At 43.8% G+C, this 19,206-nt stretch overlaps 1 protein-coding gene across 10 annotated transcripts in view; it reads left to right on the forward strand.

Moving 5' to 3' along the window:
- The first annotated feature begins 5,864 nt into the window (after positions 1-5,864).
- Positions 5,865-19,206, forward strand: part of LOC309611118 (zinc finger protein 280A-like) — a 157,664-nt gene continuing 144,322 nt past the window's right edge. For all 10 annotated transcript variants that reach the window (XM_082355053.1, XM_082355048.1, XM_082355049.1 and 7 more), the window contains exons 1-2: positions 5,865-17,931; positions 18,808-18,867. In XM_082355053.1, the coding sequence (XP_082211179.1) occupies positions 10,840-12,537 (1,698 nt within the window). In that variant the 5' untranslated portion in view covers positions 5,865-10,839 and the 3' untranslated portion in view covers positions 12,538-17,931; positions 18,808-18,867. The remainder of the gene's footprint in view (positions 17,932-18,807; positions 18,868-19,206) is intronic.

The raw sequence follows: 19,206 nt of genomic DNA on the forward strand, positions 1-19,206 counted from the left end.
ATGAGGTATCACCTCACACCAGTCAGAATGGCCATCATCAAAAAATCTGCAAACAATAAATGCTGGAGAGGGTGTGGAGAAAAGGGAACCCTCTTGCACTGTTGGTGGGAACGTAAATTAATACAGCCACTATGGAGAACAGTATGGAGGTCCTTAAGAAACTAAAAATAGAACTACCATATGACCCAGCAATCCCACTACTGGGCATATACCCTGAGAAAACCATAATTTAAAAAGAGTCATGTACCACAGTGTTAATTGCAGCTCTATTTACAATAGCCAGGACATGGAAGCAACCTAAGTGTCCACTGACAGATGAATGGATAAAGAAGATGTGGCACATATATACAATGGAATATTACTCAGCCATAAAAAGAAACGAAATTGAGTTATTTGTAGTGAGGTGGATGGAACTAGAGTCTGTCATACAGAGTGAAGTAAGTCAGAAAGAGAAAAACAAATACCGTATGCTAACACATATATATGGAATCTAAAAAAAATGGTTCTGATGAACCTAGGGGCAGGACAGGAATAAAGACACAGATGTAGAGAATGGACTTTAAGACACGGGGAGGGAGAAGGGTAAGCTGGGATTACGTGAGAAAGCAGCATTAACATATATACACTACCAAATGTAAAATAGATAGCTAGTGGGAAGCAGCTGCATAGCACAGGGAGATCAGCTCGGTGCTTTGTGACCACCTAGAGGGGTGGGATAGGGAGGGTGGGAGGGAGGCTCAAGAGGGAGGGGATATGGGGATATATGTATACATATAGCTGATTCACTTTGTTATACAACAGAAAGTAACACAACACTGTAAAGCAATTATACTCCAATAAAGATGCTAAAAAAAAAAAACAACCTAAAAATAGAGCTACCTTATGATCCAGCAATCCCACTCTTGGGCATATATCCAGTGAAAAACATGGTTCTAAAGGATACATGCACCCTAATGTTTATTGCAGTGCTGTTTACAATAGCCAAGACATGGAAACAACTTAAATGTCCATCAACAGAGAAGTGGATAAAGAAGATGTAGTACATATATACAATGGAATATTACTCGGCCATTAAAAAAAATAAAATAATGCCATTTACAGCAACATGGATGGACCTGGAGATTATCATACTAAGTGAAATAAGTCAGACAGAGAAAGACAAATATCATATGATATCGTTTATATGCAGAATCTAAAAATAAAAAGATACAAATGCACTTATTTACAAAACAGAAAGAGACTCACAGACTTGGAGAACGAGCTTATGGTTACCGGGAGGGGGGAAGGATTGGGGAGAGGGATAGATTGGGAGTTTGGAATTGACATGTACACACTGCAGTATTTAAAAGAAAATGTCTTTCCATGAAAAAAAAATCTGTACTATAGTATATCATATTGTAATAATTAGATATAATAATAATATATACACACCTTCTCATAACTTTTTTTTAAAATTAATTAATTAATTTTTGGCTTCATTGGGTCTTCATTGCTGCGGGCAGGATTTCTCTAGTTGCAGCTACCCTTCAATGCAGTGCGCAGGCTTCTCATTGTGGTGGCTTCTCTTGTTGTGGAGCACGGGCTCTAGGCATGCGGGCTTCAGTAGCTGTGGCACGCGGGCTTAGTACTTGTGGCTTGTGGGCTCTAGAGCGCAGACTCAGTAGTTGTGGCGCGGCACGTGGGATCTTCCCAGACCAGGGATCGAACCGGTGTCCCCTGCATTGGCAGGTGGATTCTTAACCAATATGCCACCAGGGAAGTCCCATAACTTTGATTAAATGGAATAAAAGACATAGAGCTCCAGGAACAGGGCCTGGCTCATCGTCAGTGCTAAATAAACATTAATTGCTGTTATTGGTATTATTATTCCCAACAATATCTCCCGCTTCCGGTGAGGTTTTCAGTGACTCAGTCGTTTTTCAGGGTAAAGATAGGACCTAGTGGCATTTTAAGCCACCATTGGAAAAGGCTTGGATCTTTTCTAGTAGAAACATACAACCAGAAAACACAGATATGTCCAAAGAGTACTCTCTGACATTTATCTGTAAGTTGCTTCGACCTTTGAATTTGGGGCGCCCATGCCTTTGTGTTCACGAAGCATCTCATGCCTCCCTTTGTGGTCCTTCCCTCACATACTCCACAGAAGATGCATTCTTGTTTGCTTCTGATCATTTGAAATCAAATGACAATAATCATCCAACTCCCTGATCGATTTCTCCCCATCCAAGTTAAAATCACTCAGTAAAATTATGTTAATAAAACACAACTTAAATTTGCGGAGTATGCAAATAATATACACCATTTACATAAAAGCAGGGGAAGAGGGGTGTGTGCTTGTGGATGAGGAAAACATGCAAGGAAGGACATTTGAGAAATTCTCAACAACAGTTTATTTTGGGAACAGAGAGAGATACCTGTGGTCTGGGGCAGGAGTGAGACTTGCTGTACAGTGGGTGAATGCTCTTTTGTGTGGTTAGATTTTATTGTTAACTCTGCATAAGTATGATTTTTAATTGAAAAGTAGTTTCTGAGAATTCCCTGGTGGCCCAGTGGTTAGGACTTTGCGCTTCCACTGCAGGGGGCAGGGGTTCAATCCCTGGTTGGGGAACTAAGATCCTTCAAGCCACAGAGCTCAGCCAAAAAAAAAAAGGAGTTTCTAAGGGACAATACATTATCCCTGGATCCATTGTCTAACTGTGCTTTTATGCCACTAATATCCCCGCAGGTTTTATTTTGTTTTGTTTTTAAATTAATAAAAACTTGTACATGATTTTTATTCAAAGGCTGACCAAAATCTATTCTCAATTGTCAAAAAAAAAAAAAAAAGTCACATCTGATTTCAGGATTTCAGCGTTAGATGTAACTTGACATTTTTCTCCTTGGCATGATTCATCTGTAATTTGGAGTTTTTACCTTAATCCATGTGGTAAAGACAGAATTTCCCCCGAATCCTGGTTCTCTGACAACCTGGCAGAGCTAAGGTTTTAACTAATTCCCCTTGCCCATCAGAGCACTTTTCTGTGACCAAGTCCCCTTCCTTAGGGGTACCCCTTAGAGTTGGGGGCTCCCACTAGACCCTTTTTGTGGCTAGCATGGGCCACCGAAATTTTCATCTAAGAATGCCCTGGAAATTAACATCACCTTGCTTTGGGTAAGCAGGTGGTGTAAGTCATCACTGATTCCATTTTTTAATGTGTCCCGGTCCCTTGCCTTTTGGTCCCTCTCTGCCACCCCCTGACATTTAACTCAGAGCTGAGAGCTGAGAGCAGAAACAACAGGAAGCCGGAGGCTCTGCCACTGACTATGAAAGCCCTAATCTCTTGAGATAAAGCTCTCCCAGGGAGCGTGAAAGAGGAAAAAGCTTGGAGAGCAATGGTAGAGCCAAGCTCTCCCCTGGAGGCGGAGGAAGGGGTAGAGGCTGGCCATCTGGAACAGGAACAGGTGTGCTTCCTGGGCCACATCGTAAAGTAGAGTCCACTTTTCACACAGCCCTGGTCTGCATGTCAGGAGGCACAGCCTGTGGTCCTGAGGGCCTGATCTCTTCCTGGGTACAAAGTTCTAAGATGGTGTGAGATGCCCAGCCCTGTTGGTAGATAATCAGGCTGACCACATATCACTCCACTATCATGACCACAAGTCCCAGGGAGCTGTCTCCACAGCACTGGGCCTGGGCTGGACTTGGCCATGGGGCTGTCCATTGAAGGAAAGGTTAGAACAGGTCATTTCCTTTTTTTTTTTTTTCTGCCCCTCCGTGCGGCATGTGGGATCTTAGTTCCCGGACCAGGGATCGAACCCACGTCCCCTGCTGTGGAAGCGCGGAGTCTTAACCACTGGACCGCCAGGGACGTCCCAGAGTATTGTTATACAGCTGTGGTTTGTTTTTCTTCCTTTTCTTGGCCAAAACAGATACTTCCCCTCACATTCAGGATGGTATGAGAATGGGACTCGCTCTGTCCTCAAGGTTCTGTCCATCACAGTCTAGAGAGAGAAGTAAAAGAGTTGGGGCCAGAAAGAGAATTGAGTGCGGCCCCTAGCAGCAGTGGTCTTCAGGAAGTAATCCACAAGAGGAGCAGGTTGCTTCCTGGAAAATCAGGGTGGTTGGGCATTTGTTGATGGCCGGCAGTCACCTGGGAGCTGAGCTATCACCTGCATACCTCCTACCTATACCTGAGGTGAGCCCTCTCCACGGGCTCCTGATCTAAAGAGTGCGTAAAAGTGCTAGGGCGGCCACAACAAATACCACAGACTGGGGGTCGGGGAGAGCTTAAACAACAGGAAATTATTTTCTCCCAGTTCTGGAGGCTAGAAGTCCAAGATCAAAGTGTTGGCAGGGTGGTTTCTCCTGAGGCCTCTCTCCTTGGCGTGCAGATGGAGAGAGTGTTCTTGCTGTGTCCCTGTGTTCCTCTATGTCCAAGCATCCCTGATGTCTTGTGTGTCCCAATTCCCTTTTTGCCACGTTGCGTGGCTTCTGGGATCTTAGTTCCCCAACCAGGGATTGAACCCAGGCCCTCGGCAGTGAAAGCATGGAGCCCCAACCACTGGACCGCCAGGGAATTCGCCTCCCTCTTTTTATACAGAGACCCATCAGATCGGATTAGGGGCCACCCTAATAACCTCGTTTTAACTTAATCACCTCTTTAAAGGTATTATCTCCAAATACGGTTACATTCTGAAGTGCTGGGGGTTAGGAATTCAACATATGAATTTTGCAGGACACAATGAAGCCCAAAACAGGGGGTGAAGGTAGGGGTGATTCACCTGGTGAATGCTGCACAGGTGCTGTCATCATCTGAAGCAGGGGATTTGTACCCCACCTGCTCCTTAGAAAGACCTGGGACCTCTAATAATACAGACTCACTGGTCCCATTTCTGTAGATACTGATTCTGTTGGTTTGGAGTAAGATGGGCAGAATCAACCAGGACATAAGTACTTTTCAGTAGCTCCCTTGTATTTACTGTTTAATATTTGGTCCTTGGCCAAGTGGCCTGGGCATCACATGGAGCTTGTGAGAAACTCAGACTCTTAGACTCTACCCAGAACTGCTGGACCAGAATGTGCATTTTCACAAGACCACGTAGGTGATTCCTTAGATTCACTGAGGGTTAAGAAGCACAGTCCAGGTGATTCAAAATGCAGCCTGAACTGAATCCTGATCTCTGGGCTTTGCTTACATATCCCAGGTGGGGGTCCTAGAATCTCTGAGGGGGAGGGGCAGGCACCCAGCTCAAGCTCCAGCCTCTGATTGGTTTATTATTATTATTTTTTTAATATTCATTCATTCATTCATTCATTCATTTACTTGGCTGTGCCGGGTCTTAGTTGCAGCATGCGGGATGTTTCTTTTTTGTTTTTTTTTAGTTTCGGCATGCGGGATCTAGTTGCCTGACCAGGGATCGAACCCGGGCCCCCTGCATTGGGAGTGCGAAGTCTTAACCACTGGACCACCAGGGAAGTCCCTGATTGGTTTGTTGAGTCACCAATAACATGCTCATCCCAAGGCAGGTGCTCAGTGAGTCAAATGAAAGAGAAATGAATTCCTGACCCTCAACCCATCCTCAGGCTCCCTTGAAGGAGTGGACTCGTGGGTATTTTAATCATAGGAGAGATCAATGTTTCCCAAAGTATTGGAGGATTTTACACCTTGGGCCACCCTTCACTTCAGAATCAAATGGGGCAAACATTGAATATTCAGATTCCCAGGCCCCTGCCCTGGTAATTTGAGTTTCCCAGGTGTGAGATCCAGTCCTGGAATCTGTACGTTTCACAATGTCCCAGGTGATTCTGAGATTTGAGCAATCTTTATAAACGTATTAAGTAGTCGAAGTTTTCCTTCTTTTCCCCTAAGTTTTTGCAAAAGTTTTCCTTCTTTTCCCCTAAGTTTTTGCAAATTTTTAAGTTGACATCAAAAATGTTTTCATCATAAGTGTAAACACTGCAATGGATGTAGCTTCTGGCATACAATAAAAATAGGCCCTTTAAGTAAATAAAACTGGTGGCGCTTTTACTGCCAAGGGCCAGGGTTCAATCCCTGGTCAGGGAACTAAGATCCTGCAGGAAGCCGTGCAGCATGGCCAAAAAAAAAAAAAAAAAAAAAGGAAATAAAACTGTTACTATCATGCTTTTAAACATATCCAAAAGAATGTAAATAGCATAGGGTTTTGATACTCACCACCATCCATTTTAAAAAGTATAAAATGAGCTCTTTCTAACGGTCAGATCATTTATACTTATTTTTCCAGCTTCAGAGAGATATAATCAACATACATGGTGTAAATTTAAGGTGTACAGCATGTTGATTTGATAAGAAAGGTTTTTGTTTGTTTGTTTTGCTGCGCTGCGTGATGTGTGGGACCTTAGTTCCCCAACCAGGGATCAAACACGCACCCCCTGAAGTGGAAGCGAGAGGTCTTAACCACTGGACCGCCAGGGAAGTCCCAGAAAGGTATTTTTGATGTTATATCAGGTTATGGCACTTTAGTATGCTTTCATTAGTGAACTTCATTTTTGTTCTAATTCAGTGACTCTGTTGCATTAGAATGAGTGGAAATACAAATAATTCTTACCAGTGAGGAGTTGTTAGAAGCCCTCCCTATCCCCAAGAATCTGTATGCAGAGGGCTGTGAAGGCAGTGGGAGGGAAATTTTCCGATATAATCTAGGTGGTGAGGAGGGAAGGGAGAGTGAAGGAGGAGGAGGGAGGGAGGAGGGGAGAGGGAGGGAGACCAGGGTATGAGCTGTCACCCCTGGAACTGGTTTAAGAAAGAATGAGCCCCTGCTTAGAAAAAGCTCCTGGGCTTCAGCCTGAAAACCTACAATGAGGACCCCGGGAGTCCCATGGGTGCTGAGTCTTCAAGTGCAGACCACTTGGGAGTGAGCCCTGCCCCCTGGATCCCCCAGGGACAGGAGGAGAGCAGGGTTTTGCTCTCTGCAGATGGAGAATTTTCTGGCATTGGAAAAGGACCTCTGTCCTTTCAGGTTCCTGACCTCAGCCTGGGTTCTGTTGGAATATCTGTGTGGACCACATTCCCCTGCCCCTGCTGACCCCCAATAGCTTAAAATGCAGGTAAATTAGAGATGAGGTGGTGAGGCTGTGGACGCCAGAGAGAGGAGTGGGGACTCCTGCCATGGGGACCAGGAAGGCAGCTTCTGGGCCTGGCCCTGAAGCCCCACCCACATTCTTTCCTTTCCCTGGCAATTTGGATGAAAGGTTTCTAGCTGAATATCCAATCAGGATAAACTGGTTCAGGAACATGATTGGAGCCCTGTTTGGATGCTAGGGATTGGATTATAATGGACTTTAAAAGGTATGGAATCTTCTGATTCAGCGTCACTGAGGAGAGCCAGGTAGGAGTTCCACTGACACAGGACTCAGGAAGTAGCGCTGCTGAACTTGAGAGAAGTCTCTCCTGGATATGGAGACCAGGACGTTCCAGCTTCACCCTTCGTTGGGGCTCAGAGTGCACTGAATCATCTGGACTTCAGGAGCTGGTGAGCTACGGAGTTTGGTATGCTCCATTTTGTTCTCTGAAGCCATGAGTCTGCAAACTTTCTCTGTAAAGGGCTAGATAGTAACTAGGCATTAAGGGCCATGTGGTCTCTTGCAGTGGCTTGACTCTGCCCTAGTAGTGCAAAACAGCCTCCAGCAACAGCAAGTGATCGTGGCTGTGTTCCAGTAAACTTTATTTGTGGGCACTGAAATTTGAATATCATATAATTTTCACATGTCACAAAATATTCCTTTGTTTTTATCCCCCAAATTAAAAAAAAAGTAAAAAAATTAAATATATTCTTAAAAGTTAAAAAAAAAAATCTTAAAAAATATAAAAACCATTCTTAGCTTGGTGGCTGGCAAAAAAAAAAACACAACAGGGGGCAAGCCAATTTGCCAATCCCTGTTTAAACCATTTGCCTATAGAATGCAGCTAGCATCCCATTAGTGCCTTGTGAAGTAAATTTAGCAGGCTGGATTCAGCTTATGAAAAGAAATAGAATTTTTCATTGAATCTAAGATGCCATCAACTGTAAGATACATTATTTCTGATACCACTATAAAAATATATATATATATATATATATACAGCCAAACAAACTTATGAAATGCTACTGATGAAATGCAAGATAACAGAAATGGTCAAATGTCAACATTAGAATGTCCCTTAGTGTCAATGAACGTGTTAATGGCATGGAAGCTATCAGCAAATCTATTGTAGGGAGAGAACTACATTACAAAACTTTTATTTCAATAACCACCCCTCCCCACACCCAACTACATACAGGCTGATTTTCTCCCTTGTATGATGGTGTTAAATGATTAGGATTTGGATTTAATTAAATGCTTGGAAAATCACTTCTCAGCCTTTTGGCTAAGATCAAGTGTAAGTGCTTGGGGAGCCTGGAATTAGTGGGTTCTGGCCTATTGTACAGGTAAATGATCATATTAGTAACAGTTACTTTATATTTATGTAGCAAACATGTAGCATTGACAGTATGCCAGATGTTGCTCTAGAAACAAAGAATACAGCAGTGAACAAAACACAACTCCCTGCCCTCATGTATGTAGCTCATAGTCTAGTGGGTGGAGACAGAAAAGAAGCAAGATGTGTTTTATACTTGTGTGTTAGGCAGGTGATAAAGGCTGTTGAAAAATAGCTTCGGAGGTGAATATGGCATGTGAGTTGGGGGAGGCTGTGATTTTTGAAAGTGTGGTCAGGGAAGCCTTGCAGAGAAACTGTGGACCTGAAGCAGGTCAGGAGCTGGGATGCGGGTACCTGAGAAAGCATCCAAGGCAGAGGGAGCAACAGAAGTCCTGAGAAAGTACCGTCCTTCCTCGGTATCCATGGGAGATTGGATCCAGAACTCCCCACCCCGAAGATACCAAAAGCCATGGATGCCCGAGTCCCTTATATAAAATGGTGTAGTATTTGCATATAAACTAAGTAGATCCTCCCATATGCTTTAAATCATCTCTGGATTCATTATAATACCTAATACAATGTTGATGCTGTGTAAATAGTTCTAAGTACAGTGTAATGCTATATATATAGTTGCCAGCACGAGGCAACTTCAAGTTTTACTTTGAAGATCTTTCTGGAATTAAAAAAATTTTTTTGATCCGGGGCCTTCCCTGACGGTCCAATGGTTAAGAATTCCACTGCAGGAGACGAGGGTTCCATTCCTGGTCGGTGAACTAAGATCCGGCATGCCACGCAGTGCAACCAAAAAAAAAATTTTTTTTTGATCGGTGTACAGGGTCTGGTGCCTTCCAGACTCACAGAGTGGAGGGAGGGAGGGGCACCCCGGGCGATAGCCTAGGGCTCTTTTAGACATTTCATGTTGGTTGGCATTTCTGAGTGAGGTTGGAGATCTATAAGCAAAAGGGTGCATGCCAGCTCTCCTGCAGAGTTTAATGGGAGCATTGGGGCCGCCGTGGGGAGATAAGGCAAAAGTGGGGCCTGGGGGCTGGAGAGGTAAGTTTAAAATTATCATGTCACTTAACTGGGTTTGAGCCTATTTCCTCACATATAAAATAAGGGTGTTAATAGTTATCTCAATGTTTCAGCTGATGATTAAATAAGGCACCAATTTTGTCTTTTGAAATAAATACAATAGTCCCCCCTTATCCACGATGGGGAGGGGGGGATGCGTTCCATGACCCTCAGTGGATGTCTGCTGCCATGGATAGTATCAAACCCTATATACACAATGTCTTTTCCTATGCAAACATACCTACGATGCAGTTTAATTTATAAAAGCACAGTAAGAGATTGACAACAGTAACTAAGAATAAAATAGAACAATTATAACAATACACTGTTATAAAAGTTTTGTGAATGTGGTCTCTGTGTCAAAAATATTACTGTACTAATTTAATGTTTCTTCCATCTCAGCTAAGCACTTACCATGCACTGAGGCCATAACTTTTTTTAAATTTATTTATTTATTTATTTATTTATTTATTTATTTATTTATTTATTTATTTATTTATTTATTTATGGCTGTGTTGGGTCTTCGTTTCTGTGCGAGGGCTTTCTCTAGTTGCGGCAAGCGGGGGCCACTCTTCATCGCGGTGCACAGGCCTCTCACTATCTCGGCCTCTCTTGTTGCAGAGCACAGGCTCCAGACGCGCAGGCTCAGCAATTGTGGCTCACGGGCCCATTTGCTCCGCGGCATGTGGGATCTTCCCAGACCAGGGCTCGAACCCGTGTCCCCTGCATTGGCAGGCAGATTCTCAACCACTGCGCCACCAGGGAAGCCCGAGGCCATAACTTTTGCAGTTTGAAATGTGACAGCAATACGAGCATGGATTTGTTTCCTTCTTCACAATTTCACAGATAGAAGATTCATTCTTACCATAGACCTTAGCAACATCAGCGTACAATTTTTTTTCTTTTTTTTTTAATCAGACTGAGAACTTTTGCCTTTTTACCTAAAGGTAGCATTTTATGGATTCTCTCTGGCATATCTGAATTGCCAGCATCACTCTGCTTGTGCTTTGGGGTCATTATTAAGTAAAATAAGGATGACTTGGACACAAGCACTGTGATACCTTGACAATCTGATAACCGAGTGTCCCAGGTGGGAGGAAGCAGGACGGTGTGAGACTCCCACCACACTCCTCAGAATGGTGTGCAATTTAAAACTTATGAGTTATTTATTTCTGGAATTTTCCATTTAATATTTTCAGTTAGCAACCGAGAGTTAACTGAAACCCCAGAGAGCGAAAACTCGGATCTGGGGGGACAACTGTACTGACCATATCATGTGGTTGCCTTTAGGTGGGAGTTTGCCAAAAGAAAGCAGTAGAAGAAGGGACCACTTCAAGCAAAAAGCGATTGTAAAATGGCACACGTCTTTCTGTGTGAGGAAGCACAAGCCCCAGAACGACCAGAGAAGAAGATGGGAGGGTCCAAACCCAGAGACGAGGACGAGGACAGTGCTGAGGTGATCTTCGTTGGAGTGGAGCATGTTAATGAAGATGCTGAAACCCTCTTTGTCAGAGTGATTTCAAATTCAAAGCCGGTCATTTCTAACATTTTGAACAGAGTGACCAGGGACTCATCCTCAACAAGAAAGAAGGGTCACGTGAGTCAAGATACCACTTGCACATTGCAGCCTGCAAATTGCAGGACCCCGATGTCAAAGCCAGCAGCCATTTCACCGGCTTTTCAATCTGAATGGGGAGATGTAGATAGTCCTATTATTTTTGAGCCTTCGTCTAAACCTGATTATAAAATGAGCTCTCTGCAAGTCGTGCTTCACAATTCCTCAGATTTGCTCTCTCCGTGGCCTCATTGTCTACCTGGAGCTGCATTCTCAGTAAGAGGCAAGGATAAAAGTCCTCGTGATTCAAAGCGATGTCCCACTTCAGATATGAATATATACAGTGGGAATCCCAAAAGACTTAAAGTCAGCCATGGAATCCCAGGGGGACAGGCCTCAGCTATGGCCTCTCCAGGTATCCTTTCTACAAAGAACACGAGTATGACCCCGGAAGGTGTCCCGACCTCATCAAGCCATGTTCACAGTGGGGCATCATTTCCATGGGCTCATGCATATAACCAGGCACGTTACCATGTTATGGATCCAGATGGAGCATGTAGCTTGGAAAGGCTGGCAAAAACAGACTTTTTGAGTCTAGCAAGTCAAAACAAGACTGTTGATCCCAAGAAAGGAAATCTGATCATGTTACTTGATGATTTTTACTATGGACGGCACCCAGGAGACAGGCAGCCAGAATGGAAGACCCACACAACCTTCAAATGCCTCAGCTGCTTGAAAGTTCTAAAAAATGTCAAGTTTATGACCCACGTGAAGAACCATTTGGAATTTGAGAAGCAGAGGGATGACGGCTGGGAAATCCACACCACCTGCCGGCACTGCCACCGCCAGTTTCCCACCCCCTTCCAGCTGCAGTGTCACATTGAAAGTGTCCACACTTCCCAGGAGCCCTCTTCGGTCTGTAAAATCTGTGAATTGTCCTTTGAAACAGATCAGGTTCTCTTACAGCACATGAAGGTCAATCATAAACCTGGCGAAATGCCCTACGTGTGCCAGGTTTGCAATTACAGATCGTCAGCCTTTGCTGATGTGGAAGCACATTTCAGAACATGGCATGAAAACACGAACAGTTTGCTTTGTCTGTTTTGCCTCAGAATTTTCAAAGTGGTGACATCCTACGTAAATCATGCTTGGAGGCACTGGAACAAGAGGGTCTTTCAATGTTCCAAGTGCCGGCTACAGTTTTTGACTTTGAAGGAGAAAATGGAGCACCAAACCAAGAATCATCAACCATTTAAAAAGCCAGAGCAACTGGAAGGGTTGCCTCCTGAAACAGAGGTCAAGATCCGAACTTCAGTTCAACCGGGACCAAGAGAGGCAGCATCCATGATTGTGACCAACACTGAATCCCAAGTGTCACCTGAAAAAACTACCAAGGGGATGGCTATGAACACGAGATATTCCAGACGTATTGCAGCAGGGGTTCTGGCTAAAAATTATGTTCTACCCACCTGCAGAAATCCCAAAAAGCTGAATTGAGGCTAGGTCAGCTGTACGTAGTGGCTCATAGATGCCAGCAAACAGTGTCAGCGCCTGTCTGGCTTTACAGTGACTGAGATTGTATCTGCTTCATCTCTCCACTGTCAAGTAACTCCGAAGTCTCCATGCTCCTTCCCAGCCACCCTCTCCTCCCCAAAGTAACCACTTTTCTGACTTCAACCACCAGGGATTCGTTTTTCCTGTTTCTAAATTTTAAGTAAATAGAATAACACAATAGATTTTTTTTGGTCTGGTCTTTGTTTTCTTTTAAATAAGTGAGATACGTTCTTGTTGTGTGTCGCTGTGGCACATTCTTTTTCATTGCTGAGTAGAATTCCCTTGAATGAATATGGCACAGTTTTATGTATCCATTTTATTGTTCCTGAACTTTGAGGCTCATAATTTTGCTATTTTGCATAAAGCTGCTATGAGTGTGTGTCTGTCTTTCATAGTAATTTCTTTAAGATATCTATATCTATATGTCTAAATATAGATATGAGAAGTTCTGAAACTGCATAGATTTAGCTTTCTAGTGTGTAGATACGGCCAGACACTTTTTCAAAGTGATTGAAACAATGTGTATTCCCACCAACAATACTGTGAATTCCATTTCTACAGCTCCAACACTTGGTACTGTCAGTCCTTTTCAATATATAACTGAGCAGGACCCTGCAGGGCCTTCCCAGGGACAGACCCCCCACCCCCATGTCCCTGTCTCTTATTTGTAGAAAAGCTTTAGGTCCTAGGCTTTCCCCATGTTCCAAAGAGCGAATTTAATTAGAGAACTGAGAAAATGCAGAAACAAAATAAAACAATCAAGCAAGCAAGACAAAACAATAATAGTTTAGCCATAAAACAAAGTCAAGGATCTTTAATTTCTCCTCAGGGGCTACAGATAATATCCTGAGCCATATCCTTGAGTTGTTTTGCAGAAACTAAAACCCCCAGAAGACAGAAGAAGTTAACTGTATGCTGCCCACCAGCATGTAGACCCCCAGACCAGCTGGAACCAGAAGGTTGATGATGTTGACTACTGAAATACAACCTGGTTACCTCACCACCAACCAATGGTCATAAGAATTGTGCATGAGCCGATCACACACCCTGCCACCCTCTCCCTCACGTTGTCTTTAAAAACCCTTCCCTGAAAGCCATCCCAGAGTTTGGGTCTTTTGAGCATGAGCTGCCTGTTCTTGCTTGGTCCCGTTTTGGACGCCTTGCAATAAACGCAGTACTTTCCTTCATCACAACATGGTGTCAGTAGATTTGCTTTACTGAGCTCGGGCTAGCAGACTCAAGTTTTGTTCAGTAACAATTAGTGCTATTCTCTTGACGTTGTAGTGGTATCGCACTGTAGTTTCATCTGCATTTCCCTGATGAGTAATGATTTTGAGAATTTTTTTTTCACATGCTTATTGGCCACTTGAATATTACCCTCTTTTATTAAGTGCCTATTCAAGTCTTGCTCCTCCTCTTAAAAAACAAAACAAAACTATAGACTGTCAACTGGGAAGGGCATTAGGGAACTTCTGGGACCCTGAAAACGTCCCTTATCTTGGCCTCGATGGTGATTTCATGGGTGTACATATGTACAAAGAGTGGTGCTTCATGGAATGTTCTGTTTAAGAAATTGTCTGCCAAGAACATATTCCTCTCATGTTTTCTTCTGGAAATTTTACGATATAGCTTTTCACAGTTAGGTCTGATCTAGCTCAAATGTATTTTTTTTAATTTATGGTGTGATAAATCAAGGTATCAATGTTAATTTTTTCATATGTGTATTCAAATCAACCACCATTTACTAAAAAGACCACGCCACTGTATTGCGGTGGAAGCTCTGTGTAAATCAGGTAGATGGCTGTATATGTATTTCTGGACTCCATTCCATTTGTCCAGTGCTCTAGTCTTGTGCTAATGCCACAATTATTATAGCTCTTAATTACTGGGGCTCTGCCTAAGTTTGTGTGATGGTTAATTTTTTTTATCGACTTGATTGGGCTAAGGGATGCTCAGATAGCTAGGTAAACATTATTCCTGGGTATGTCTGTGAGAGTGTTTTCAGAAGAGATTAGCATTTGAATCAGTAGACTGAGTAAAAATATAAATCCTCAGCAATGTGGGTGGGCATCATCCAAGAGAATGTGGATGGTCCCTAAGATGGGATGTGGATTCATCCCTAAGAGAACAAAGGAGAAGGAAGGGACATCCATCTCTCCTTTGGACATCAAAGCTCCTGGTTCTTGGGCTTTCAGATTTGGACTGAGTTATATCACTGGCTTTCCTGGTTCTCCAGTTTGCAGGCAGCATATGGTGGAACTTAACATAAGCCAATTCCCATAACATACCTCCTCATGTATCCCTCTATATCCTATTGGTTGCGTTTCTCTGGAGAATCCTAATACAGATATCTGGGAGTTTAAGTTCTCCAGCTTTGGTGTTGAAAATTATCTTGGCTATTCCAGGTGTTTTGTTGTACTGCAGTGGTTATAGTGAACATTCTTATCTTGTTCTCAAGCTTGTGTACTATAGTTCATCGACTGTGACATGAGTTATAGGGCTTTTTGTAACTACCCACTGATTGCAGGAAAACTGAGCTGCAAATCAATAACAGAAAGATATGGGAATTCCTGGCGGTCCAGTGGTTAGGACTTGGCGCTTTCACTGCTGAGGGCTAGGGTTCAATCCCTGGTCAGGGAACTAAGATCCCACAAGTCTTGAGGCATGGCCAAAAACAAAACAAACAACAAGCAAACAAAAAAAACAAACAGAAAGATAATTAAGGAAAAAAACCCCAAAGTTTTGAAATGAAGCAATATAATGAAGCAAACAGGGCTAGGGCCAGAGTAAGGGTTGCCAGGAGCCCAAAGTGCAAACGTGCCATGCCTGTGTTTCACAATCCTCTTTAATGTTGTGGTCTAGGCTCACCCTAGTCCTGGTTCTGATTCTAAACAACTTGTAGCTCCTATGAGAAATCACTATGGAAAAAATGAAAATATGTGAACTGAATGATATTGAAAACAGCAAAATTTATGGGACAGAGCTAAAGCAGTTCTTAGAAGAAATTCATATGTTTAAGTGCATTATGTTTTAAAAGAAGAATGATCTAAGTCAGTGCTGTCCACAGAAGTTTCTGCAGTGATGGAATTTTTTTTTTAATGTTATTGTTACATTTATTTCCTAAAATGTAATGTAACATTTATTTCCTAATAAGGATGATCAGCTTTTCACATGTATAAATGTGTATTTTTCTCTTCTGTGAGGTGGCCTGTTCATATCATTTGCCCATTTTTTGGTTGGAGTATTCATCTTGTAGAATTTTCTTTTTGGCCATGCTGCGAGGCTTGCGGGATCTTAGCTCCCTGACCAGGGATCGAATCCGTACTTCCTGCGGTGGAAGTGTGGAGTCCTAACCACTGGAAATTTCAGATGGAAATGTTCTATATCTGCTCTGTCCAATATGCCACATGTGACTATGGAGCTGGTGAAATGTAGCTAGTGTGACTGAGATATTAAATTTTTAATTTTACTCAATTTGATTAATTTAAAATTAAAAGGTAAAGCTAGAAGAAACAGATCTTCCTTACAAATGAGTTCCAATTAATTTGTGTACTCGATAATTTGTGTATCTCATAGATGTTTCCCCTCAATGAGATTCCTTGCCCCTCCCTAAGTGTAGTTTGGATTTAGTGACTTGTTTCCAAAGAATAGAATATGGCTGGGGGAGAAAAGTAACTTTACAGTGGAGAAACTAGTGGTAAGTCATATTGATAGTATGTATCCCTGATGGGAAGTGATGAGAAGGATACGTCACCTCTGCGGTATAGTTCTAAAAACCTATAAACCCCAGTGTAACCGGGAGAAACACATCAAACTCAAACTGAGAGTCATTTGGCAAAATACCCGACACTTAAGGATTCCTGAAAATTGTCAAAAGTCATGAAAAGCAAGGAACGTTTAAGAAACTGCCATAGATCAGAGTAAGCTAAGGAGGTCTTATAATTAAATGTGATTTGGTATCCTATATGGGAATCTGGAACAGAAAAAGGACATTTGTGGAAAAACTAGTGAAATTTGAATAAAGCCTGGAGCTTAGTTGATGGTAACTTACTGAAAGGTATTGGAGTAATTGTGAGGCCTAAAGGAGGTCATTTCATATATACACATTTTAGACATTGCAAATATTTTCTCTACATTACTTCCTCTTCATTTTGACTATGGTATACTTCACTGAATGGAAATCAAAGGATCAATAATATTTAGACTGTGTGATCTGACCATAATGCAACAAAATGAGAAATTGATAAAGAAACAGCTTTTAAAATCCCGTAGATTTAGAAAATAAATATATTAGTATATAATACATAACCCTTGTTTTAAGAAGAGAGTATTAGGATATTAGGATATACATGGAAATTAGGATATACTTGGAAGTGAATGATAATGAACATATTATTAAGCAAAAATTGTGGGACACAGTTAAATTGGTACTTTAGTAAATTAAGGTAAATTTATAGCATTACATACAAGAGAAATCAGTTACAAATAAATGAGTTAGGCATTTATCTCAAAAAGTTGTAAAGAAGAGCAACAGAACAAACCTATAGCGATAAGAAGGAAGGAAATAATAAAGAATGGAAAATGAATATAATAGAGAAGAAAATAGCATTATAGAGTAAACCAAAAACTTTTTTTTTTTTCAAACGATTACTAGGAGATTCCAGCAGAACAGGGCACTTAAAAAAGATTCTGTAAAGGACCAAATAATAAATACTTTAGGCTTGCGAATATGATCTCTGGCAATTAATTGACTTTGCAGCCATAGACGATAACTAAAGGAACAAGCAAGTCCCTGTTCCAACTTTAAGGACTCTGATAATTGAATTTCATATAATTTTCACTTGTCACAAAATAATATTCTCTTTGTGGTTTTCCCCAGCCATTAAAAAATGCAAAGCTCTAAAATAAAAACAATTTTTTTTTAATTGTAAAGTTCTTTTTTAAGCTCGCTGCAGGCTGTACAAAAACAGGTGGCACGTTGCACTGGATTGGCCCCAAATGCAAGTCCAAGAGGATGGGCTTCAACACCCAGTTGCGTGGTCAAGTTCCTTAAGCAAGGGGCAGGCAGATAGTGCTTTTATGGGAGAGGGATCACACCTGAGGATTGCAAGAGCTGGACTACCCTGATGCACTGGGAGCCCGCTCTTTACCCTGAGCCCTGGCGAATTCTGGCGTCTTGACAGCCCAAGACCTTGGAGACACAGGTTCAGCCTGACCCCGCCCCCAGCGGTTGCCACCGGGGGGGGGCGCTAGAGAGCGCGCATGCGCCCACCCGGCCTCGCTGCCAATCAGACCGCAGCGCCCGACCTCGCGCCGGCACCTGGCAGCCAATCACAGGTGACAGCGGGCGCGCCAGCGGGGGCGCGGGCGGTGGCGGCGTCTGCGGCGCCGGGGGCCTGAGGCGGCGTAGTCGCCTCAGGCTTCGCCCCGGGAGCGCCTCAGGGCCGGGGAGCGCCTCAGGGCCGGTGAGCTGCCGGCCGTTCTGGCTCCGCCGCCGACGGGGACCGTGGCGCTGCCGGAGCGGTCCCTGAGGGCCGAGGGGAGGGTTTCTCGGGTCCTCACGAGCGGCGGGCCTGCCACGGCTCCGGCGGCCTGTGTGGGGCCGCGGGCCCTCAGGAGGGAGGGTGAGGCCCAGGCCCAGGCCCTGAGATCCCTTTCACCCTCTCCCTTCCCCAATCTGGGCGGGCGCCGCTCTCCGTCAGCCTCCCTCCCCCAGGGGTGGGCCGAGCCGGCCTCCGGGGAAGGGCCTGTCAGGCCTCCGGCCCCGCCGAGGTGTCCTAATACATTACAACACAAAACAATGTCAGGGCAGTTCTGTGACCCGGGCCCGGCGGGGTTCTGGAGATCCGTGGGCCCAGGCGCTGTCAGGAGGGCGCAACTAAAAAAACAAAAAACAAATCGATCTAGTGGCTTCTCCCCTGCCTCTGCGCCTGGGCTATTTTCTTGTTGACTGGGCCTCGGCCCGCCCCCGCCCCCTGTGGGAGCCCCCCTGGGCGCCCGAGGTCCAGGCTTTTGGTTTGGGCAGGTGGCAGATGAGGTGTTTTTTACTGAGAGAGGGGAGGTTGGAGGAAGAGGCTTGTTCGAGATTCTGTTCTCTGGTTGAGTGTGAGACGCCTGGTAAACATGCTCAGGGCAGGACCAGCTAGGGCCTGGGGGATAGAATGTTCCCGTAACACGTGACTCACCCTGACCCTTCTCTCTGCTGGTCTCTAGGATGCGACCTGCTCCTGCCTGGAAAATCTCAAGCCCCCAGGTTTTCAGTGCGCGCCTGAGGTAAGGTGACAGACGTCTTTCTAATGAGGACCGGAGTGGTATCTATCTATCTATCTATCTATCTATCTATCTATCTATCTATCTATCTATCTATCTATCTATCTATTTATGGCTGTGTTGGGTCTTTGTTGCTGCACATGGGCTTTCTCTCGTTGTGGCGAGCGGGGGCTTCTCTTCGTTGTGGTGCGCGGGCTTCTCATTACGGTGGCTTCTCTTGTTGTGGAGCACGGGCTCTAGGGCGCACGGGCTTCAGTAGTTGCAGCACACGGGCTCAATAGCTGTGGTTCTCAGGCTCTAGAGCACAGACTCAGTAGCTGTGGCGCACGGGCTTAGTTGCTT

This window comes from Balaenoptera borealis, assembly GCF_965194805.1.
Source record: "Balaenoptera borealis genome assembly, chromosome: 14".
Classification (NCBI taxonomy): Eukaryota; Metazoa; Chordata; class Mammalia; order Artiodactyla; family Balaenopteridae; genus Balaenoptera; species Balaenoptera borealis.